The sequence below is a fragment of the Mastacembelus armatus genome, chromosome 20 (assembly GCF_900324485.2).
Source record: "Mastacembelus armatus chromosome 20, fMasArm1.2, whole genome shotgun sequence".
Classification (NCBI taxonomy): domain Eukaryota; kingdom Metazoa; phylum Chordata; class Actinopteri; order Synbranchiformes; family Mastacembelidae; genus Mastacembelus; species Mastacembelus armatus.
Window position 1 is genome coordinate 3896139 of NC_046652.1, and position 23858 is coordinate 3919996.

Consider the following 23858-nt stretch of genomic DNA (forward strand, 5'->3'; position numbering starts at 1 on the left):
GGATGAGTGACTCCTCTGTTATCCTGTGGCTTTCGGTGACACAGGAGACAACAGAAAATGATGGACGAATATACAGGTGAGCGATATTATGAAGTCTAGGCGCTTATTTGTGCGGTTTGTTGGTAAAGCCGCGTCCATAGCCTGTCAGTTCTTGTCTTTGTGATTTTGGGAATGTAAAACTGCTTTCGCTGGGCAGTTTCAGAAAGTGACCTCTTTTTGTTTGGGAGCTGAGGCCATGTAATGCTAGGTAACGTACATTAGCAACAGGAGCTACACAGTGTTAGCATGTTGTGTACTAACAACCTTTAAATTAATCAAATAACGGTGTTGCAAGGAACCGTGGGAGGTCTGTTGCACCGAATAGTGCACACCAAGACGAATGTGGGTTTGACAGTAGCTGATACGCATGTTCCGCGTACAATTAACAGTGTGGGACAATAATAAAATGATTTATATGTTGATGTGTGATAGCAGAAGCTAACGTTAGCTAGCATCAACAAGCTCAGAACCCGACAAACGACGTTGCATGTTTGGACAAGATTTATTCATAAGCATCCGCAATAGACAAAACACACGGACTGGCTGATATCCATGCTGTAATAACATGTTTAGGTTTATATAAACACCATATTTAACCCAGACAAACAGATAAACAACAAGACTACTGGCACGCCTCTAAAAATAATTTGGTAATTAACACATAATCAGTGTGTAACGTTACATCGTGCGTAGCATGTGGTTAAAGATGAAGTATACCCTACAAATGGGAAATTTGATTTAAGATTTAAACATAACATATCCCTGTTCTTAGACCCATCAATGGTATATTGGTATAATAATTGAGTATTTTGGTATGGTCAATTTACTTGTAATATCTGTCTCTGTAAGTTTGCCTAGTATCAATTTCTTCCCAGATAGGACTTTCTGGTGCATTCTCTGTACTTTCTGATGCTATCCCGTATAGAATTTATGTATAATTTAGCAGTGAGATTAGTCATATTAGAATAATATGAAAGAAAACCTAGAAAAGACATAGACTACAGAAATATTACAATGATTTCTGTTGTCTAGATTAAAATCCACACCCTTTGAGAAAATCCTGTTTTCAAGACCTCCTGCAGTCAGTTAGCACATAATACCATCTAGTGGATAAAACCTGACATGGTATACTAAAACAAACATTTTTGGTTTATCACCTGGATCTCTTTTGCGCAAAAAACTAAGTGGGCATTCGAATGGTTTAAAAATTCTGATGAAGCTTTTACTAAATTCAATCCAGTCCAATTTGTTTTTGCCTCGTAGAACCATAAATTGTTTTATTACCCTTCCAGTGGTTGTATAGCCTAAGTCCATGCCTGTACTGCACATGGACCTTGTACTTTAGTGTTTACACCATCTCATAGTAAACATATGTGGATGATTAGGTGGTGTAGGACTACTGTGTTAAAAATGAGAACACTTAATTTGAAAGACTCATCTTAATAAATGAAAATGGGAATAAAATGATTTAGTATCATGCTTGTATATTTTATTTGAATATCAAAATGTGTACTGTTTAAAACCCATACAAGTCGATTCACAGTTAAATTGAAATTGATTGTAAGTTGTCATTATATGTGTGGCAGGTATGTTCTAATAAAAGAAATGCTAAAAACAAGCAACAAGGGAGAATAATTCAAATTAAACAGTAGCTTACTTATTTTACTGTAACCATATAACCGTTGGTCTTCATAACAAATAACCCTTCTTTTAAGGACCAAAGTGACTGTCAGTACCAAATTAAACTCAGGTGATCTGGTGATGTTGAAATGTGAAAAGCAACATAGCACTAAGATGTTGGAATTTATAATTGTCAATCAGTTTCACCTGGTTTGGAAACAAATCAAAGTGACAACAGGTCCAATGGAGAGGCAAAAAGACAAGATCACCCCCAAAAAGGGAGGTGCAGGGATATGTGCAGTTACTGGAAGATTTGCTGTGTCTTCAAGCACAGTCACAAGAGCATGAAAGAGATAGCAGGAGACTGGCCATTACACAAGGAAAGCAGACCCTGACTGCTGTGAGGTACTCGGATGAAATCCTCAGACCTTTTGCTGGTGCAGCGGGCGCTGAGTTCCTCCTGGTGCTGCTCAATGACTGGTCTCATGTGGTTAGAGAGTGTAATCAGTTCCTGGATGATGAAGCATTGATGCCACTGATTTGCCCTCATGTTCCACTGACCTAAATCCAAGTGAGTACCTTCTCGGTGCATCTGATGCCACCAACCGCTACAACAGACAGTCCATGAGCTCACTGATGTCGTGATCTATGTCTGGGAGGAGATCCTCCAGGACACCATCATCAACTCATTAGGAGCGTGATCAGATGTTGTTGGGAGTGCATACAGGCATGTGGGCACTAGACACACTTCTGAGCCACATGATTTGCTCTGATGACATTGATGTAGCTCAAATGAGCCTGTGATTTCAGTTTTTAACTTTGATTTACAGTGATTTTGAATACAGCCCTCCATGGCTTGATAAGTTTGATATCCACTGACTGTTGTTGTCATTTTGTTCTAAATAAATTATACAATGTACATTTGTCAAGATTCAATATGTGATTTAGGTGTCCTTATGCATTAGGAGTGGTACTGTCATCTCTTCATGATGACACATCACCATATCAACATCAGCTTCTCATGCAGTACTTTGTCCATGATTTAGTAGTCCCTTTTTTTCCATTGGAAATTTAAATTTACTGTCAGGTCACTGCTTGTGAAACTCATGTAAAATTCTACAGTCATTTCTCCTTATAGTTTAACCTGAAGGGATGCTACAGGAAACATCTCCATAATGGGAGTCACCTGCACCTATGAGGGACAAACTGAGGCTACGGCTAGCCAGTACCTGTAATAATACCCTTTGTTTTTAAATTGAGCAAAAAATGTATAAATTTTTTACTAGCAGTATAAAAGTTCTTGGAAAAATCCTGTAATAAATATCTAAAAAAAAAACTAGTGGCATCATGTTTACAAGTCAAAAACACACTTTACCTTCTAAGTGTCTATGCTATGATATTTATCTGTTATTCTTACAGATGGTGGACCGCCTTCCGAGGAACTGACTCAGTGCAACACCTGTAAAAGATGGTTCTCTCCTAAAGTCTTGGTAAAAATCAGCTCCTTGGTCTTGATGTTTAACATATCTTTACTGAGAAATATGTAATATTGTAGAGACCAGAAGAGAGGTACAGTGTTTTAAGAGCAAAGCTAATACAAAGATTCAGCAAATTTTCTCCCACCAAAACTGGTCTTTACTTCTAGGGTCCTTATAGAGTATTGTGTTTGAAAATATGAATTTTTGGTGAGGAACAGTGTCAGTATGGTGACACTTTTTTCCAGACAGTAATAAAATTAGACATATTTTCCCCTGAGACATAAACTTTTAGATAACAGTGTGTCACTGGTTACACTTTGCCCCTCTTCCGCTTATCCGGGGCCGGGTCGCGGGGGCAGTAGCCGAATCAGGGATACCCAGACTTCCTTCTCCCTGGACCCTTCCTCCAGCTCTTCTGGGGGGGACACTGAGGCGTTCCCAGGCCAGCCGGGAGACATAGTCCCTCCAGCGTGTCCTGGGTCTTTCCCGGGGCCTCCTCCTGGTGGGACATGCCCGGAACACCTCCCCAGGGAGGCGCCCAGGAGGCATCCGAAACAGATGCCCGAGCCACCTCAACTGACTCCTCTCGATGTGGAGGAGCAGCGGCTCTACTCCGAGCTCCTCCCGGGTGACCGAGCTCCTCACTCTATCTCTAAGGGAGTGCCCGGCCACCCTGCGGAGGAAGGTCATTTCAGCCGCTTGTATCCGCGATCTTGTTCTTTCGGTCATGACCCAGAGCTCATGACCACAAAGTCATACGTTAATTTTGCAAGTTGCTGTGAATAATTCCAGATCTAAAAGATTACATTGATTGACCTCTTCAGCACCCAGGCTCTGTATTTCATGATGATGATCATGGGAACATGGCAGAAACAAAGGAATAATAGTGCCTTTAGAGAAGACCTCCTTACTGACTTATTATTATTTTTTATTTACCTTTACCTTTCCAGTCATGGTGGCAGCTTGGTGCCTATCTATAAACAGCCTGTGTCCAATTTTGTGAATTTGAGTTGTAGACTTTGGTGGCTCAGTCCTATCTGCCTTGGTTTATCAGCCACCTCAATTTTATTTCTGAATTTTTTGATTTTTTAGCAAGTGTGGTCCCCAAATTTGATATGATTAATTATGTGGTGGATTTAATGTCCATGTTTGCTGTCTGAAGAATCAGCTAGCCAGAATCAGCAAAATTATTAGATTGTTTTAATCTCATATAATCTATCCACAGATATACTTATCTGCTTTGACATACAGTGGGTACGGAAAGTATTCAGACTCCTTTAAATTTTTCACTCTTTGTGTCATTGCAGCCATTTGCCAAAATCAAAAAAGTTCATTTTATTTCTCATTAATGTACACTCAGCACCCCATCTTGACAGAAAAAAACAGAAATGTAGAAATTTTTGCAAATTTATTAAAAAAGAAAAACTGAAATATCACATGGTCATAAGTATTCAGACCATTTGCAGTGACATTCATATTTAACTCACATGCTGTCCTTTTCTTCTGATCCTCCTTGAGATGGTTCTGCTCCTTCATTGGAGTCCAGCTGTGTTTAATTAAACTGATTGGACTTGATTAGGAAAGGCACACACCTGTCTATATAAGACCTTACAGCTCACAGTGCATGTCAGAGCAAATGAGAATCATGAGGTCGAAGGAACTGCCCAAGGAGCTCAGAGACAGAATTGTGGCAAGGCACAGATCTGGCCAAGGTTACAAAAGAATTTCTGCAGCACTCAAGGTTCCTAAGAGCTCAGTGGCCTACATAATCCTCAAATGGAAAAATTTTGGGATGACCAGAACTCTTCCTAGATCTGGCCGTCCAGCCAAACTGAGCAATCGTGGGAGAAGAGCCTTGGTGAGAGAGGTAAAGAAGAACCCAAAGATCACTGTGGCTGAGCTCCAGAGATGCAGTAGGGAGATGGGAGAAAGTTCCACAAAGTCAACTATCACTGCAGCCCACCACTAGTCGGGGCTTTACGGCAGAGTGGCCCAACGGAAGCCTCTCCTCAGTGCAAGACACATGAAAGCCCGCATAGAGTTTGCCAAAAAACACATGAAGGACTCCCAGACTATGAGAAATAAGATTCTCTGGTCTGATGAGACCAAGATTGAACTTTTTGGCTAAGCGGTATGTGTGGAGAAAACCAGGCACTGCTCATCACCTGCCCAATACAATCCCTACAGTGAAATATGGTGGTGGGAGCATCATGTTGTGGGGGTGTTTTTCAGCTACAGGGACAGGACGACTGGTTGCAATTGAAGGAAAGATGAATGTGGCCAAGTACAGAGATATCCTGGAAGAAAACCTCTTCCAGAGTGCTCAGGACCTCAGACTGGGCCGAAGGTTCACCTTTCAACAGGACAATGACCCTAAGCACACAGCTAAAATAACAAAGGAGTGGCTTCGGAACAACTCTGTGACCGTTCTTGACTGGCCCAGCCAGAGCCCTGACCTAAACCCTATTGAGCATCTCTGGAGAGACCTGAAAATGGCTGTCCACCAACGTTCACCATCCAACCTGACAGAACTGGAGAGGATCTGCAAGGAAGAATGGCAGAGGATCCCCAAATCCAGGTGTGAAAAACTTGTTGCATCATTCCCAAGAAGACTCATGGCTGTACTAGCTCAAAAGGGTGCTTCTACTCAATACTGAGCACAGGGTCTGAATACTTATGACCATGTGATATTTCAGTTTTTCTTTTTTAATAAATTAGCAAAAATTTCTACATTTCAGTTTTTTTCTGTCAAGATGGGGTGCTGAGTGTACATTAATGAGAAATAAAATGAACTTTTTTGATTTTGGCAAATGGCTGCAATGACACAAAGAGTGAAAAATTTAAAGGGGTCTGAATACTTTCCGTACCCACTCTACATTAAATTTTGTCATCTTCCATGCATTCTGTATTTCTAATATAGTCATTCGAGCTGTATGTATTTCAGATCATTTCTCTGTTGTTTCTGAAATCTTAGTCTCTTCATTTATAAAATGTAAACCTAGTCTGTAAGTTTTCCCAGGCATAGTTTATTTCCTTAAATAGCAACTGAATTTTCAGTTGCTTTTATGAACTCTTCCCTCTTCCAGCTCTCTCTTCTCCTCAACATGCTTGGATATTCTAGACTCAGTGGACTACTGTGCACTAAAACAAGCAGGAACTCTATTTATGTTGAAGTTAATAGAAAACACTGTAGACAAACTTAATGATGCTGGAAGAATTTCAGGTTATATGAATCTTTTGGAGGTGTCCGTAAAAGTTTATGTGATTCTCAAACCATCGTGAAAACTGCTCGATCCCAGGGTCTTTCAAATCATATTTTTACTAGTGGTCATTGCTCCCAGAGTCCTTTTAAATACCATTCATTTGGTTTACCAACCCAATTTCTCTAATTTCCCAGATTTAACTCTGCACTTCTGAGAATTTCTTTTTGACTTTTTGGTCAATAAAGTCTCTGCTGTTAGACAGGACCATAAAGTCATGAAGGACAGTATATCTGCTTTATCTGCTGATGGGGATATTGGTGTTTGCTCTTGTGTCTTTTTCTAATCCAAATGTTAAATCTCCTTTTTTGTTTATTTGATAATATTCCTGTTTCTCTGCTGAACAAGTTTTTTGCTCTGTAGGCCCTTACATTTTGGATGTAATTAATAGTTGCCTGACTCTGTCTTGTTCCAGGAGCACTAAAACAAGCTGTGATGGTAGCAATGCTTAAAAGAACGTGGCCTTGATACGTGTTCTGCATCAAAATTTTGTTGACTTCTCATTTGTTTTTTTTTTGTTTTTTTTGGATAAACTTCTGGAAAGAATAGGTAGACCTGCTGTTTGATTGCCTTCAGTAAATGAAAGACTGGTTCCTGTGTAATTTTCTGGCATTTAATGAAATCAAGATTGATTGCATTCTACTTGGTTACTGTAATCAGTCCAAATTAAGCAGTTTAAATCTTGGATGCTTATCTTTGTGACCAGTGATAAGCAGATTGATACAGTGATTAAGGACTGCTTTTATCAGTTACATATTTTTGATAAGGTTAAACCTTTCTTATCTAGAGTGGAATCGATATTTATTATATTATTTGTGCTTTTATTTCCTCTAGGCTAGATTATTGTAATGCACTTTATAAAAGACAAATCAATCTTTATTATTCTGACTCTAACTGGTACAAAATCTGGTGTTTTATTTTTTAACAGGGATGAAGCATTGGGACCATATAACCTTCATACTTAAATTTCTACATTGGCTTGTGGTATGGGCTCAGATAAACTACAAACTTTGACACTTAATTTTATTTCCTTGAACTGACGTGCTCCTGCATATCTTGAGTTTTTATTGGTAGTGTTGAGGACATCTTATCACTGCCTTCTGGAGGTCCCCGGAGGTCCCTAGATCTCGCAGTTGTGGGGGTGACCATACATTTGTGGTACACTTAAATTGTAAAACTCCCTACCCACTGATCTCTGTTTTACCACATTCATTCAAAGTAAAGGTGAAGTCATCTGGTCTTAGTTATCCATTCAATGGACATGGTTGATGACATTGCAATTAAATCTGTTTTATTCTGTGTGTTATGTTTTGGATTCAAGTTTTATATTCATGTATTGTTTAGCGCTTTGGTCAACTCTAGTTGTGATTAAGCACTATATAATAAAGTTGAAGATGAAAAATTGAAGTTGGAGACTCAGTTTAACAGGGTGTCCGTGGATCCTTAAAAAGTCTTAAATTCCATATTATAAAACTAAGGCCTTAATTAGCATTAAAATGTCTTAAATTTGCGTTTCAAAGGTCTTAAAATGAAATCTAACCGACCTCATAAAGATGATTTTATTTGAAAGCCTTTCGCGTATTTGTTACGCAGAACGAAATAGGCAGAACCAACTAAAATACGCGTGTGAGGCGAGTTTATTTAACACGTGATTTCCGGCAGCTGCGTGAACTGCGGGAAAGTTTCAGCATTAGTCTTTTGCCATGGGTAAATGTAAATTTAATGACAATTGGTTACAAAACCCTAATTTTGCGCCGTGGTTAAGTCCACTTAGTGGCAACGTGTTCGAGGTCCTTTGCAGGCTGTGCAAAAAAATTTAAAACTCGGAACAATGGGTATGAAAGCTTTGGAGACCCACATGTGGTGTGAATAAGACAAAGCGGCTGCGGAAACCTGTCGGAAAACACCTGGCATTTTATTTTTGTTTTACTCAATAAATCAAACGGTGTGTAAACAGTTTATATCAATAAACAGTGTGTTATGGGAATTGGTTGTATTGTGGGATGTTTTATTTTATTTCTACAAAATTGGTCTTAAATTTCATTCAGTGTGGTATTAAAAAGTTCTTAAAAAGTCTTAAATCTAGCTCTTAGAAACCTGCATATACTCTGGTTTAAGGAATAATGAAGCAGCAAACTTTAAGTGGTACTATTCAAGTAAATTTATGTTTCATATTGGACTCAGTATCACTAGTTGCAAAAATCCTGATCAGGTCAGAAAGAGTGAGTGCATTATATAACCAACTGTGGTATTCACAGAGATACTGTCTATATTAATTTTGAAAATGAAAATTGAAAATGTGATTACAACAAAATTTAGAATGTGATTGATACAAAACATCTAGAAACAGATTATTAATGCATGTCACTGTGCTTCTTTTTCGCTCTCTACAGCAAAGGCATGCTATAATCTGCCAGAAGTCAACAAGCAAAAAGAGGAAGGTTTTTGACTCCAGTAGACAGAGAGCTGAAGGCACAGACATCCCCACATTGGCACCTATCAAACCAAAGGTAAAGCTGCATTAGAAGATGAGGATGGAAATCCATGATAAAACGTCAGTTCAATATGTATATATACACTACAGCCTGATACTACATTTGTTTAAATTCATTTTTCTCATTAATCTAGACTCAGTGACACATAATGACAAAGTGAAAACAGAATTTTAGGAATGTTTTTAAATTTCTTAAACTCAAAACTCCGAGCAGACTTTCATGAGTTTTGCACTGACAAGAGGCTTCATCTAGCCATTCTGCAATAAAAGGTTGTACCAAACTTCTTCTATTTGAGTATTATGGAGACCACTGTGCTTCTGGGAACCAAATTTTTTGTAACCTTCCACAGCCCTGTGTCTATCAACAATCCTGTCTCTGAGCTCTGCAGGCAGTTCTTTTGACCTCATTGCTTGGTTTTTGCTCTGATATGCATTGCTTTGAGGCCTTCTACAGAAAGGTGTGTGCTATTCCAAGTTATGTCCAGTCAATTTAATTTACCACAGGTGGACTCCAATCAAAGTGTAGAAACATCTCAGCGAGAGAAATGGGAAGCACCTGAGCTAATTTTCATCTGTTGCAAAGGGCCTGAATACTTCTCTAAATGTGATATTTCTGTTTATTTTTAATACATCTGCAAACATTCCTAAAATTCTGTTTTCACTAGGCCATTGTAGGGCACTGAGTGTAGATTAATGAGAAAAAATATAGTAATATGTATTACATTATTAATAATATATAATATTAGGATTTGCATTCATTATTTTGTGTTGGCATATGATTTTTAAATATAAACCAGCCTTAATTTTATTTCAGTCACAAAGTTCATCTGTTGCTGAGAAAGTAAGTTTATTTGTTTTTTTTTATTGTCCTTGCTTTGTGTAAAAATTGTTTTTAGAATGATGTGTTATCTTTGCGCATGTAAGCCCCAATTACCCATGTAACCTGATTATGCTAAGTAACCAGATTAACTAAGTGAATGTAAACACACTGTTTGACAATTTGCCTTAAAAATATGGAGCTTATTTTATGGCTTTGCCTTCATAGAGATTGTCTTGAAGTATCAAGGCACTTATGGTCACTTTAAGTACCTAAGCCTTTTAAAACTTTTTCCTCCCATTTTGTCTGTTTCCTGCTAGTTGTTGGAATGTCCAAAAAAATTATTTATCATTATTATTTTCTCTGTTATCTTGGCTTTAACTAACAGCTACATACTCTGTCATTCAATTTCTAAAAAACTGTTACTCACAGTTTGGTCACATGACATACCTCTAACTATATGATTCTAATGGTATCACATCATTGGTAGCCAAAATTGGAGCCAAAAATAATGCAAATGTATATAACACTATGTAGATGTAGATGTATCTTATATTCAAGGTTTTTAAAGATTGATGCTCCTACTGTAAACAGTGCGCAGTTAGATGGAATAATGGCAATAAAAGAAATTTTCTGATGATGAATTTGACAACTGTAACCATATGGAAAGAAGTATGTTCATGTTGACTCGTAAGCAGCTCAGAAGTTGCCTCCATCAGAAATTGGCAGAAATGAGAGACTTGGGGTGCCATTGTGGAAAGAAAGTTTCTTTTTTCCTTAACAAACTTCGAGGTGTGCATAATTAAAATGCAATGAAACATTTGGTCAGAACATTCCAGGGCATCAATTTTGCTCAGTAACATTTTCTTAGTTTTAGATTTTTTGAGGCAAAGGGTATATAGAAGCTCTGAGAAGGAGGGGAACTGATCTTCAAAATGTGAAGTTGTCAGGCAGCTCGTTTATCAAAAAAATACACATTCTGTTCACATTATGGTAGGACATCAAAATCTCAGATTATTTGTGTTACAATCATCATGTTTGTATTATTTCTGGTCAGGCAGAAACTCCTAAGAAGCCATCCAACTGGCGCATGAAACATGAAAACCTCATTGCTACCCTCAGGGCTGCCAAGGCCTCTACTCGTGTCATAAAGGAAGGAGGACCATTACCGCCACCACCTCCTCCTGTTTATGATCCAGGTTACACATATATCTATAATGGATGTTATTAACTAAGAAGCTTAAAATAAGTATAAAAAATATTATTATTGAATTATTGTTATTGATAAGAAGCTGTATCACCCCTACTTACCATTGCTAGCAACTTGTTTCCATACTGTTCATACATCAGTAAGTAATAATAAATATTTTTGACATAGTAAAGTAGCAGGGAGCAGATAACATTGGTAGAGTCAAAAACATACAGTAGAAATGTTCTTAAAATGAAGAATTGTTGAAATTATATATTTTTTGGTTTACATTTATAAGATAGAAGAAAATCAGAAGTGCATGTCAAATCTGCTGTTACTTGATTATTGTCATTGTAGTGGGTTGACAGCAGGGACAGTTATAGTCATTTCTCACCACCTCTTTTGTCTCCAGACTATATCCAGTGCCCTTACTGTCAACGAAGGTTTAATGAGAATGCAGCCGACAGGCACATCAAGTTCTGCCAGGAACAGGCAGCCCGTATGCCTAACAAGCACAAGTTAGGAGATGTCAAGAAGCCTCTTGGTCGCACACAGGTGCATATGTGCACAGACTGTACTGGTTTGTTTGAGCCTACAAATATACAGTTTGTGGTTTTGTTGGAAAATATTCTCTATTAACAGTTATTAATAGTTAAGAGATGATGTTCACAATTCCATAACAATTTCTTTTTTGTTTTACATGCCATGTGTAATGTCTAATGATGTTCATGTCAAATGTTTTTATTACATACTTGTTTTATTTGTTGTTGCCTTTTTCTCTGTCTTCAGTACAAGCCCTCTACTCCTGTAAACAAGGTCAACACTTCTGCTGTGTCAGCCATCCCTGCAGCCACCTCTCGTTTACAACAGAGATCTGGTATTGGACAGTCCACTGGTAAGACAGCTGTGTTAATCATGCATCACAGGGGGTTATTCCTAGCTGACAATTTTGTTTTGTGTGACAAATCTTCAGTTGAAATGACTTGAAAAATGTGGCTAATTTTATTTCATGGACTGCAGCCCAGCAGATATTGTCCTGTATGATGTTCTCAATATTTCTGTTACCCCCCTTTTCGCTTTAGGAATTCCCTTAAGTAAGGCCTCCTCTGGAGGTTCAGTGAGGAGTACCACCTCAAGCCTTTCCAGTGCACCATCAGGGTCAGTGCACAGTGTCTTCATTAATGAAATCTAGCCCAGTTGATTTGTTTAAAATATACTGATGTTTGATTTCACTATGTATCCAGTCATGTCTTCAGCAATTTGAAAGTTGTGGTAAAATGAGTGTACCTGAACTGACAAGCATAATTATTCTTATTGGTATTTTTAGGTCCATTTGGGTCAGAATAAAAAATATTGCTAAGTCTGAAAATTAAGTTAAGTGAGGGTGCCTGAAAAATTAAACATTAACACTGTATCAACACTGTAACCGATGGGTTTGTAAGATCACTAATAATGTGATTGGAACTGTTCAATAGTACTTAAAATGCCTATGCTTAAGATGCGTCTTAAAATCTGGCCATACCAGTGATTTGCAATTGGCCCATCCTTGTCTCTGTTTTCTGTTATTTTCATCTCTCTCTCAGGGTTCGTAGTAAAACCCAAGCAGTTAGTTCTGGCCAGAGTTCAGCGAGGAACACTGAATCTGTAATGAGACTCAACAAGAACAAAGTGGACAGCTACAGATCTAGGTGAGCTAACTCAACCCATGACTCAACTTTGTATGTTGGACTCAAATGATACTCATTACACTTTTTACAGACTATTTGAGAATCTTAAAATCTGTATGTTATTTAAACCTTTAATAAAATGTTAACACTATGAGCAGTACAACCAGCGCTGCACTGAAATGTCATCGATAATTTAGTGTACATAGATTCTATCTTTGCTGACTGCTCATCTTTAATTTCTTAGGGATTATGTGGATGGTGGGAACCAAGTTGGCAATGGTGGAATGAAGAGCATGTTCTGTCATGCTTGTGGGACCAAGTACCCCATTGCAACCGCCAAATTCTGCTGTGAGTGTGGGGTCAGAAAGCTGTGTATCTGATGGAGGTCAGAAGGAGAAAGTAAGGAATGCACTGGTGTCAGATTCACCAAAGCTAATACATCCTTTTTGTATTTTCACAGTATTAAAGTAGTGTAAACAGTATACAATTCCACAGCTCTCTTTTCTTTTCGAAGTGTGGTATGGTCCAAAATATAAATAAAAGTAAGGTAAAGCAAAATAATACTATTGACTTTATGGATCATCATTGGGACATAATATCACATTTTTCATGCAGCCATGCTCAGTAGTGAGTTGTACATCTTCTGCTCTGTTTTTATCATACAAGTATAAACATTTATTTTGATTGGAGACATGCATTTCAGAGATGAACTGGTTAGGTGTAAAATTTGTTATACTGATAAGATCCATGATATCAGTAGCTGATATGATTGACAGAACAACCCACACAGCTCATTTCAATTGTCCTTTTTCTTACAATATTACAAAAACTTTCTTGTCCTTGAACTACAGGTCAACCAATTAATTGGGCAGGTTTTACCATTTTAGCATAATCAGCATTGCCTATTGGCTGATAATTTTAAGCCACTTAACAGGTAGGCACATCCGCAGGCACCCCAGTGCACATAAAACACACATAAAAGCAATGTAGACGAAAATGTAGGTAGGAGTGGATTTCATAGTGTTGGAGATTGAAGCCACAAGTTGAAAAGTAAACACTGACAAATACAGTTGCTGACTGTAATCATGGGGTTGAAATGGTCATTATGTCAGTTGACTTAGATGCACACTTGCCAGTAGGGATGCAACGATTATAGATTTTGGTAGTAAGATTATAGTCTGAGGAATAATCACGGTTTCAGGTTTATCACATGAAATATATCAGTATGCATACATTAATTTCAACAACACTACTAATGTTAAAAATTACATGAACACTCTTTAGTGTTATTTATTGCTGCCTTTTACAACAGAAACAACTCAGTCACCAAATAATACACCACAAAATAATAAGACAAACAAAAGTCCATCTCTTCCTTTGGAATTAAAGAAACATTACTTATGCCCTGTAAATATCTGTCAGTATTTCCCATTTCAAAATAGATCACAAAATTATTTCACTGTACATCAAATAACCAGAAGTAGTAGCGTGCAGCATTAGAACATGTCAGGCCTGCCTCATTTTATAAGTGTATTTCTTGCCACTATGTGCGGCACTGAGTAGCTGTTTGTCTTGTCAACTACAGTAAAATGGAACAGGACTGCTCGAAGTTGAGAGTGATCAAGAGCTCACTCCTAATAAGCTCCACAGATCACCTGTTCATTCTGTCATTCTGTTTGATTGTCATTCTGGGAAACATAATTTCCACATATGACAGTTGATATTTAATTCCCTACATGTCTCATTAAGTAACTTGGCACATAATTTATTTGTGTTACCTTTACTTGGGCGTGCAAAGCTGGGTGGTGATCCCGCATGCGCTCCATCAAATTTGATGTATTAGCTCCTTTAGCAGCAACTTCTTCTACGGCAAGTTTTGCAAACAGGTGATCTGTCATCTTCAGTCACGCCCTGGTAATTCTTGGTGTACCCAGGGTGCTCCCACACTACTGACTACAGGTGTTTCTTTGGTGGAAATAAAGCTTTGCTGTTTGTCCCTCTGCCAGAATTAATGTAGTGTCTGTGTGTGTGTGTGTGTGTGTGTGTGTGTGTATGTGTATAGCATCCGTGTCTCTGATATGCACAGCACTTTAAGCTGGTGCACTGTTGTTTTCGTTTTGTACAAGTTGCAACAGTTCTGTTCCATGCAACATAAACACTCCGAGTAGCCTTGACAGTTAATTAACCGTGAAGTTTTAAAGCACAGTTAATCTTGAAATTGGTTAATCGCTGCATCCCTACTTGCCAAGTAATGAGCTAACTGATGCACTTTATTATTTTAGTTTAAGTGGAGATGAAATAGCAATAATTCCCAGTATTATAAAGTGTTGCAATTATTCTTCATTTACAAATGAGAGAAAACTCAGTTTTATGTTTACATTAAACTTAAAGGTAACTTTGCTCCACATGGCTAATTTGCATACATCAACATGAGGACGTGGCTAATTATCAAACTACTGCTAAGTCACAAATCATTTTTATACATATTTGCTGTTCAGTTACACAAGAATGTATATTAATAGTACATTTATGGACAGTAAAGCATTGGGCAAATCATCACCAACCTGTTCTTCCATAGATGGATATATAATTTTTCTGAAGAAAACAAATAGGTTCAGGTGAGAAAGTAATGACATTTTCTGACTTCATTGCTCATAACAACACAATATTCAATTAGAATAATGTTATAAATCAATAGGGATCAATTTGTATCTATACCTATTAGATTATAGATTCTGTGATTGGATGTCAAGTCTGCTATTTGGTTGACAGCACAAAAAGGGGGGTGTGACTGCACCTTTAACCACCAGTCAACCATGATTTGAAATATATTCTGTAATCCTATTTACCTTGGCTCCCAAACAACAGAATATGTTTCTACTGATGTGCAATATGACTAATCACTGGAAAAAATCAATGTGGTTTCATAAAGAAAAGGTTTTACCGTGGTTTAACAGGGACCAGTTCAAAAACTCACTAGCTTTTTTTTAAAGGTTCCTTTTAGGGTCATTTTACAAATAAATCTTGTGCAGTTAATGTTACCATCATAGGTCTGATGATTCTAAGAAATGTAGCATTTAGTAAAATTCCTTTTTATTCCCTCTCAGTTTATACAGTGCAGTTTTCCTTCATTTTTACTGAATGAACGATGACTCCATGTTTTGTTAATCCTGTACAGAATGAAAATGTCTTAATTTAAGTTTCTAAGTTAAATGCTTCTGCTGTTGCTTTTTCTGTAATATTGTTTCTGCTGAAGTATTTAGTACAATAAGGTATTTACGATCAAAAGGACAGAAACACTACTGTCATTTTAAATACTCTGTGACTTCTGCTTGATTAAACACGATTTATGACCCCACCCAGTTCAATTACATGTAGTACACTAAGAGGGAAAAGCCTCTAATTGATATGCATAGTTAATGAACATTACCTGGTATACTCAGTCAACTAACAGTGATGAGGTTGGATAAAAAGTATGGCATTTAATCCAAGTTTAAGGAAGCCTTTATCTATATGTATGTTACATAAAAGGAAATGTTTCAACAGACTCGGCCGTTGTGTATTCCTGTACTGATTACAATGGTTGTTAGCCTGGTAATAGTTGGGCACCTAATGCTATGTATGTCTGTGGAAAATTTCATTCCTCCAGGTGACGTTATCTAGAGGTTGAGTCATGGCGACTGGACTTCTAGCTCTAATGTCGAAACGTTTTACCACTCATCTTAATTACCTTCATTTTCTGGGAACAGATGAAAGGGCAGCCTGGTGGATTGAAGATTAATTATGTCTGAGCCCTCCACCTATGTTAAGGGAGGGTTTTTCCACTTTCAAGTGGAAAATGTTAAAAAAAATTCATCTGAAAATTAAGGAACACATCCAATATCTTCCAGGGAGGACATACTCTTGGTGAATCTGAGGGGCTACGTGAGTCCACGATTAGAGAAACGTTTCCACCTAAAAACTAGAAGTCCAGTTGCCATGACTCAACCTTTAGATATACTAATGCTATGTATGTGCATCATCAATAAACATCTAATAAGACAGCTGTGATAGAGTTGTGAATGTCTGCTCAAGAGAGAGAGGAAGTAGAAAACATTTTGGTACTGTATTATTACAGATCAAGTGAAACATAAGCATTTGTATTCTTTTCGGTATAACTATATTTGGAAATCATATGCGAGGTGTCACAATATTGGTTGCTCTATTGAACAACAACTATCAACAATTATATATTTTACAAACACAGATTATCAGGATAATATTAAATAATAAAGCTGCATGCTTCTGTGTTTATTTGCATTTCTGATACAAAAACCACCAGACAGTATATTTAAAAATTTTATAAAACATACATATATTTTTTGTTAAGTACGTAGGTACATGTACCGAAGCACCAACTGAAAGAACTGAAAGAACGCTTCTTAAATATTTATCCCAGAACAGAGTCAGGTCTGAGCTGAACTTAGTTATCTTTGGCATCATGTGCTTTTAAAATATGAATCATACTGTGTGATTAATCAACACAATGTCATTTTATGGAGAAAACCGACAACTTGACATCCACCCTAAAACAACTCCCCAGACAGTGAAGCATTAGATAACTGAGATAACAAAGATGTGTCAAGGCTAGTCATTCTAATCCAAAGTGAAAGGAAAACTTTTTGAGCACCTTGTTATGCTTAAGCTTGTATCAGTAAGTGCAAGTATATGTCCTAGCATATTATTTACAATCTATTTGCTTCGAAAATTCTTTATAGCTGCACATGGGCAATGTTAACTTGATCTTACAACAGCTTCTTCGTGCTGTGCATCATGCACCTTTTAAGGAGTCATTCTTGTGAATTCTGCACAGTAGCGAGCAGGATACGCAGTAAACAACTGGTTGTTAGCACACTGTGTAATAGTCCAGTATATAAGACACTGGAATTTCTTCTGCCGTTTGCTTAATAGCTTGTTACTGAATAGGCTGCAAACTTAACTGGAGAGTTAGTACTCACAAAACACTAAAAACAGTTGTAAGAGAGATATACATGTACTTGACAGTATAGCTTAAATAATGTGGAGCTTTCTCTTGCATAATCGAATGGAAGACGGAAGAGTGACAAGGTTCTTGCTTCACAATGTGCCTGATTTGGTTTCAGGTGTGCATTAATAGAGTATTCATCATCTCATAGCATTCATTCAACGTAGACAGAATTACCATTGCTTTGCAAAGTTTTTTAATCTCCCTCTTGCTTTTTTTCTGCTCATTCCTTCTTTGTCTTCTTGTTCTCCTCCTCTTCCTCAACTTGATGCTGGGTTCTTTAGTCTAGTCAATAGAGGTCAACACACAAATACAATGTGCCAATTAGTACCAAGTCATTTTTGAGTTATACATGCATCAGGTGTAATGCTAAATGTCCTTATGTAAACTAAGACACTACACACTCTACAGGCTGTCAAGAACAAAACAAAATTCGACCTCTTTCGACACCATCTGGAATCACTAACACTCTGCTTGTTTTCTCTTTGGGGTCTGATCAAAGCACAGATGAGATATGTTTGATCAAAGCTAAGGGGCAGTCTTAAAAATGTTCCAAACACACCATGTTACAGCATGAGCCAGTATTTTAAACCTGTGCTGGTTTGGTGAGGCCTGAGGCTCAAAAGAGGCCCTGATCTGCTCTGCTGTATGACTCAGACTGTAACTATGAGACTGAATCATCACATTTGATTGTGAGCCTGAACTATTGAAAATAAAGTACGAGAGTACATAGAAGATCCAGTAAAGCTAATCGAGTAAAGATGGCATGGTTGTACATAAACAGAAAATGACTAATGATTTTAAATCCAACTTGTTTTACTTGTTACTGCCAAGCTTATCTTACTAAGCTAACAAATAAATTGGAAACACTTTTGAATTAAATTAAAAGCATCATCAGTCATGTGCAATTACAGGATTACAATATGACTTTTCACCCATGAGCTGAAATTGTAGCCACAGTAACCAAAAAGTACCCAAATATATGTTCATTTCAGCTCTCCCCTTCCAAACTTCTCTCTCAAATGTTCCGTGCACAAAGAAGATAATATGCCAGTATTCTTCATGTACATTTCCTGCTTTAGCTTCTCTCAGCCTGGCACCACTTTAACTAGTATAAGAAACAAATAGGCTGATTTCTTCACACTCGCACGGTAAGTCACAAGGGAGACAACCACTATGTGGCAGAAAGAAATACCAAAACCTGCCAGAAAACTGGAAATATTAGTTTCTAAAGTTTGACACCTTTTTGTTCTCCCTTTCAAAGATTCATTATGTAAGAAAAAAAAACTAAGTATGTACATTTTTATGATTTTTTTAACGAATTCATGTGTATAGACTTACGGGTTTCTCAAGGCAAGGGCAATGTATTGACCTTAGGACAGATCTGACCAGTCCATCTGTGTGGGAAAGCCTTAAAGTCTTCATTTTGCAGGTTACGATGTGCAAGGTGCTCACAACATTCTGCAGAACAGAGGTATGTGAGTCCTCTGATACATCTATGCAGTACAGTATCCTCAGTGACCACAAAAAAATGAGACCCATCCTCAGTAGCACGCTCAACCACCTTTGACCTGGTGCCAATGTGTACATGGTCATAGTAATACAGCAGCTTCAACAGTGCATGGTGCAGTTGGTTAATGGCTAAGGTTAATGGTTGGATGCTCCTTACTGAAGATGCTGCTTTCAAAAAATCCATAGCAAAGGTCCTTAATGAGAAACATACCTGGTTTTCTGGTGGTCTGATTACTAATCACAGAGTGAAGTATATATATATATATATATATATATATATATATATATATATATTGCTTATACTGTGGCTGTGCATGTAGATACAAAATTAACGGGGAGAGTCTCTGAATTTGACACTTGGTGTATATTTTTGCTAGTATTCCAAGCCTTCAAGCATTATTTAATGATATAACAAAATAACTAAAGAAAAAGCCAGGAAATACACCAAGCAAGGCCCAACTAACAAAAGTAAAATGTACAATGAGCATGCATTTCAGCTGACAACTACAAAATAATTATTACTGACCGTGACGTTTGATGACGTGCAGCTGCGTATCCTGTGTTTCAGTTCGGAGCAGGATGAGTTTTGCAGCAAGGTTGTAATACTTTCTCTCTGGAATGAATGAAAACATGACAATATTATTATTTACAACTGAAGAATATGTGTTACAGGTACAGCAGGGGCAGTTTAAGTATTGAAAATGTCTAACAAAAAATTATATTGTTTACATTCACAAAGCACAATATAGGTTGTTCTTTAAGGCGAATTTTAAGGTGGATGGGTGTGTCTCTGGTTTTATCAAAAATTGTAATACACTATTTTTACTACTTAAGCTGCTTGTTCTTCCCTCTGTGAAAGGGTCCCTGTATAAGCAGTAAGTATGAATTTCAATTTGCCTGAAAGAACCTCCAAGCAGATTTAGTGATTTACACAAAAACACAAATAACTTAGCTCAAACACTATTTTGCAATCTTCATTATGGTTCTCTTGTAACCTTTTGAGCAATAGACTGAACTTGTAAGTACATATACAGTAACCAGTTTCCAAATACTATTGGTTCACTTCCCAGCACTGACAGGAAATGTGGGCTGGCAGCTGTGAGCTTTCCAAGAAAATACATTTCGAAAATGGAAACTGTAAGTGTATCTTTCCTGACTTTCTCTAAATGTGCATACAAGTTTGTTTATTTGGCATTAGGTATCCCCCATAGTGGCTCATTATGGTATTAAAAATGGGGGGAGATTTAATCTGATTAATTTACTAAAAACTGGAAACATCTAATGCTTAATTTAACTTGCAGCTGTTTTCACAGTAATTCATCTCCTCCTGATTGGATTTCAAAACAGAAATCATTAGAGGACTGTTGTTTATCTGTGTAATTAATGAAAACTGCATTTTGTATATTGAATGCATTCTGTCCTCTAAGACTGTGGTGCATCCATCCACTATATATTAGATGGAGCTGATTCTCTGACCTGTCATGGTCCTGAATGCAACTTCTTATTGGTTGACAATAAAAGTATATTGCCCTTATGTGCAGTGTGTGAACAGTGGCTTACTGTGTTGTCCAGATCAGTTTGGATGATTACAATGTAATCGATTCTGACTTCTTCAGGAGGCCTTTTGCTGTCACAGGACAGACATAGAGGTAGAAGCAAAAGAGCAAGTAGACTAAGGCAAAGAAGAGGCTGATAGATTATGGTCAGAGAGAGGAACAGGGGAGAGAGGAAGACACACAGGTGAGTTATCCAAAAATATTTGTATATACTGTACTTCAGATTTGTTTTTTTATTTTTAATTTTTTTTTATTTTCATGGATCACTAATGATTAAGCAAATGTTAATAAGAACCCCACCTCATCCACAGGTAGGCTACATAGCGTACACACAGCCCATGACTTAATGGCAAATGTGATTTATTCCTTCTTCCATAGCAGCACGGTCCAGTTCAGAAGCTTATATACCCACTATCGGTGCTGTCAGCAGTGGGGAGGGGTCGGTATGACCTGTCTACTGCTGCGCAATCCGGTATGCACGAGCAGCTACGCACTGTTTTCTGACACATTTCTGTTATAGCCAGCAGTAGGTTATTCAGCACTTTGAATATTATAACAATGAATTTATTGCATCGCTATAGATAATTATTAAACACTCTACAGTGTAGTAAGCAGTATTAAATAGCCTACATGTAATACTGCTCGAGTACTTTAGCAGTTAAAATCCAGTCTGAAAGGAGTCTTTTCTGCATAACTGATATATTTATTTATATGTATTTATATATGTTATATATATTATTATTATTATTTTTAATATGTAAATACATGTGTTATATTTTTACATGGCAGCAGCGTTACAATTGTACTGAGTCAATTTAAACTGGCCAGTTTATATAGTATTTTTCTTCTTCTTGTGCGGTAACATAACTGGGCGTAAACACTGACTCAGTAATAAACTCACTATATGTGATTCAATTCCCTGAAAGCCAGAAGGACATTCTCGTAAATCCAAACCTTATTTCAGTTTCCTTCTGACTGGCACATGGGAAGTTATTCAGACGGAATTCCCCCTGCTTGGAAACTCCTATAAGTCTCCAACATACAGTCCATCAGGCAGTCGATCGGCGGGTTAGGAAGGGGGACGGATGCGCGTGTAGTCGAGTCCCGGTAAGTTTCGCTTAAGCGACTGTGCTTTAACTTACTATAGAGACGCTGTGCATGTGTGTTTTGGGTCCTACATGCCTGATGTGAGGCTGAGCTCATCTCCGCTTTACTTCGGCTCGATGTTTAGAGATTTAGTGTCTGTTTAATTCAGTGCGTCACCACTTTAAGGCCACTTGCGTTAGCTCGTGGAGCGCGACTTACTCACCATTGGTCATTCTTCATTCATGTTCACCGCTGGCTGGGGCTGGAAAAGCGAAGTCTCTCGTGTGTCTTCATTGCTGTTGGGTTTGTTTGGCTTTACAGTGGGGAAAAATCACAGACGTCCCGTCGCTGTTGCCGCAGCTGTGGTTGGTTTTTTTGAGCGCTGGGATTACAATCCTTTCCCACGTCCTGCCTAACGCAGCTCCTCAGCCGCAGCATGTGATTTTACTTCCGTCCTCACTAGCAGAGGTTTCACTTTGCTGCCTGATGAATTAACGCATCATAGTACAGCCTGACAGAAACTTACTGGAGTCATGCTCTTGACCAGTGACGGTGTTTTCGCTGTTCCCAGCTGTTGCAGAGCATACTTGGTGGGTGTTTTCATATCAGACGCACAGCTGCACGCTGGGTGACTGTTGAACACATTAATTCATTCACACGCTGGCAAAACTCTACACAGACACCAGACGGTCAGAAACAGAAGTGAGAAATTTAGTGTCTTGGTCAGTGCCAGTTGTTTGCACCTCTCACTTTTCTCGCCTATGTTCATGTACTGACACCTTCATTCATTCACATCACCCACTACCCACTTGGTAAATATCAGATGCCAAGACTAGAGGGTGGGCAGAGGTAGTTGATTAGTTTCAGGGTTAGACTGGAGTCAGTTTAAGCATCATACACCACAACTTGTTTGTGTGAACGGGAGGCTCAGATTGAGCTGAGGGAAAACATGTGTCACACCAACTTCACTTTCTCCAGAGTCTGCAAACTTGTTTTGGAATCTAACCCTTTGTAAGTAACTCTTATTAGTTTCTTTGTTGTCTGAGGAATTTCCTGGCGATTAGGGTGCTGATAATATGAATTGTCGGAAATTAATAAGTTAAATGCTAAAAGGAAATGTGCAATTATCAGTAGATGTTTCATATGGTGCAGGTTTGTTTCCAGTTACATTATGTAACATGTTCTGTCACTCTAGTCCTGGCATTAATAAAACGCCCAGTGCTTTTCATGGACCAGTGTTATTTCTATAAATAGAGCTGAAGGTCAGCTTCACAGAAGAAATGAACGCACTGGTGAGTTTGATTTTTCTCAGGGTGATTCACCAGCTTCTGAAATGCAAACCAGATTCAGTGACACCAGTCAGTCTAATTGTCCTTTCAGCCAATGTCAGTAGGGTAGATTTGTGTGGAAGATAAAGTGCAGTGACCAATGTGTTAATATCTATTTTAAACCTCCAACACTTTCTTAATGTCCTTGTCTTTTATATAAGTGCTGTTTATGATTATAGAGATTTCCAGTGCTCTTCGGTCTTTAGATTTAAAAATACTTAGTACGCAGTAGTGAAGATGATAATTGTCCACATGGTTCACATTGTATTGCAGCACATGCATAACAGCAGAAAACATCTGCTTCATGTCTGAGCACAAATTGTGTTTATGCTGCTGCATGTGTCTCAATGAGAATATAGGCACACTTCCACACCATTAGGACTAGAGCCAGTGAGCAGTGGACCAACTGGGAAAACATGTAATAGCTGTCTACAGTAATTTGGTTGGTAAAATATCCATGTGTGCCAAAACATACAGGAGAAATCTGATATATATATATATATATATATATATATTTTTTTTTTTACTTTTATATTTTGTGAATGTGTACTAGGGACTGGTTTATGGAGTAAGCTCAAACTCCCACTAACTTACCTAGTCTTTTGCTTGCAAACGTGCATGGATGACAAGGAAAAAGTAGAAAATAATAAAGAAATTGTTGCTGTGCAAATAAATAGTTTTAAATAACCAAACATTTTACATTTGTTGACAGCCAGGTTAAAAAAAAGTATAGTTGGTCTCCATTTCTGGATTTTTCCTGGTTTTAAATTCAGAAACAATAAATGCACT

At 37.7% G+C, this 23858-nt stretch overlaps 1 protein-coding gene across 2 annotated transcripts; it reads left to right on the top strand.

Moving 5' to 3' along the window:
• Positions 1-16843, top strand: zc2hc1a (zinc finger, C2HC-type containing 1A). 2 transcript variants are annotated; one of them, XM_026291933.1, is made up of 11 exons: positions 36-76; positions 2798-2890; positions 3079-3149; positions 8791-8907; positions 9706-9732; positions 10766-10907; positions 11310-11452; positions 11687-11792; positions 11980-12055; positions 12481-12585; positions 12809-16843. In XM_026291933.1, exons 2-11 carry the CDS (start codon positions 2854-2856, stop codon positions 12942-12944), a joined length of 960 nt encoding a protein of 319 aa, XP_026147718.1. In that variant the 5' UTR covers positions 36-76; positions 2798-2853; the 3' UTR covers positions 12945-16843. The 2 variants fall into 2 exon arrangements, with proteins under 2 accessions (XP_026147719.1, XP_026147718.1); XM_026291934.1 differs by lacking the exon at positions 2798-2890 and having other exon boundaries at positions 1-76.
• Positions 16844-23858: the final 7015 nt, after the last annotated feature.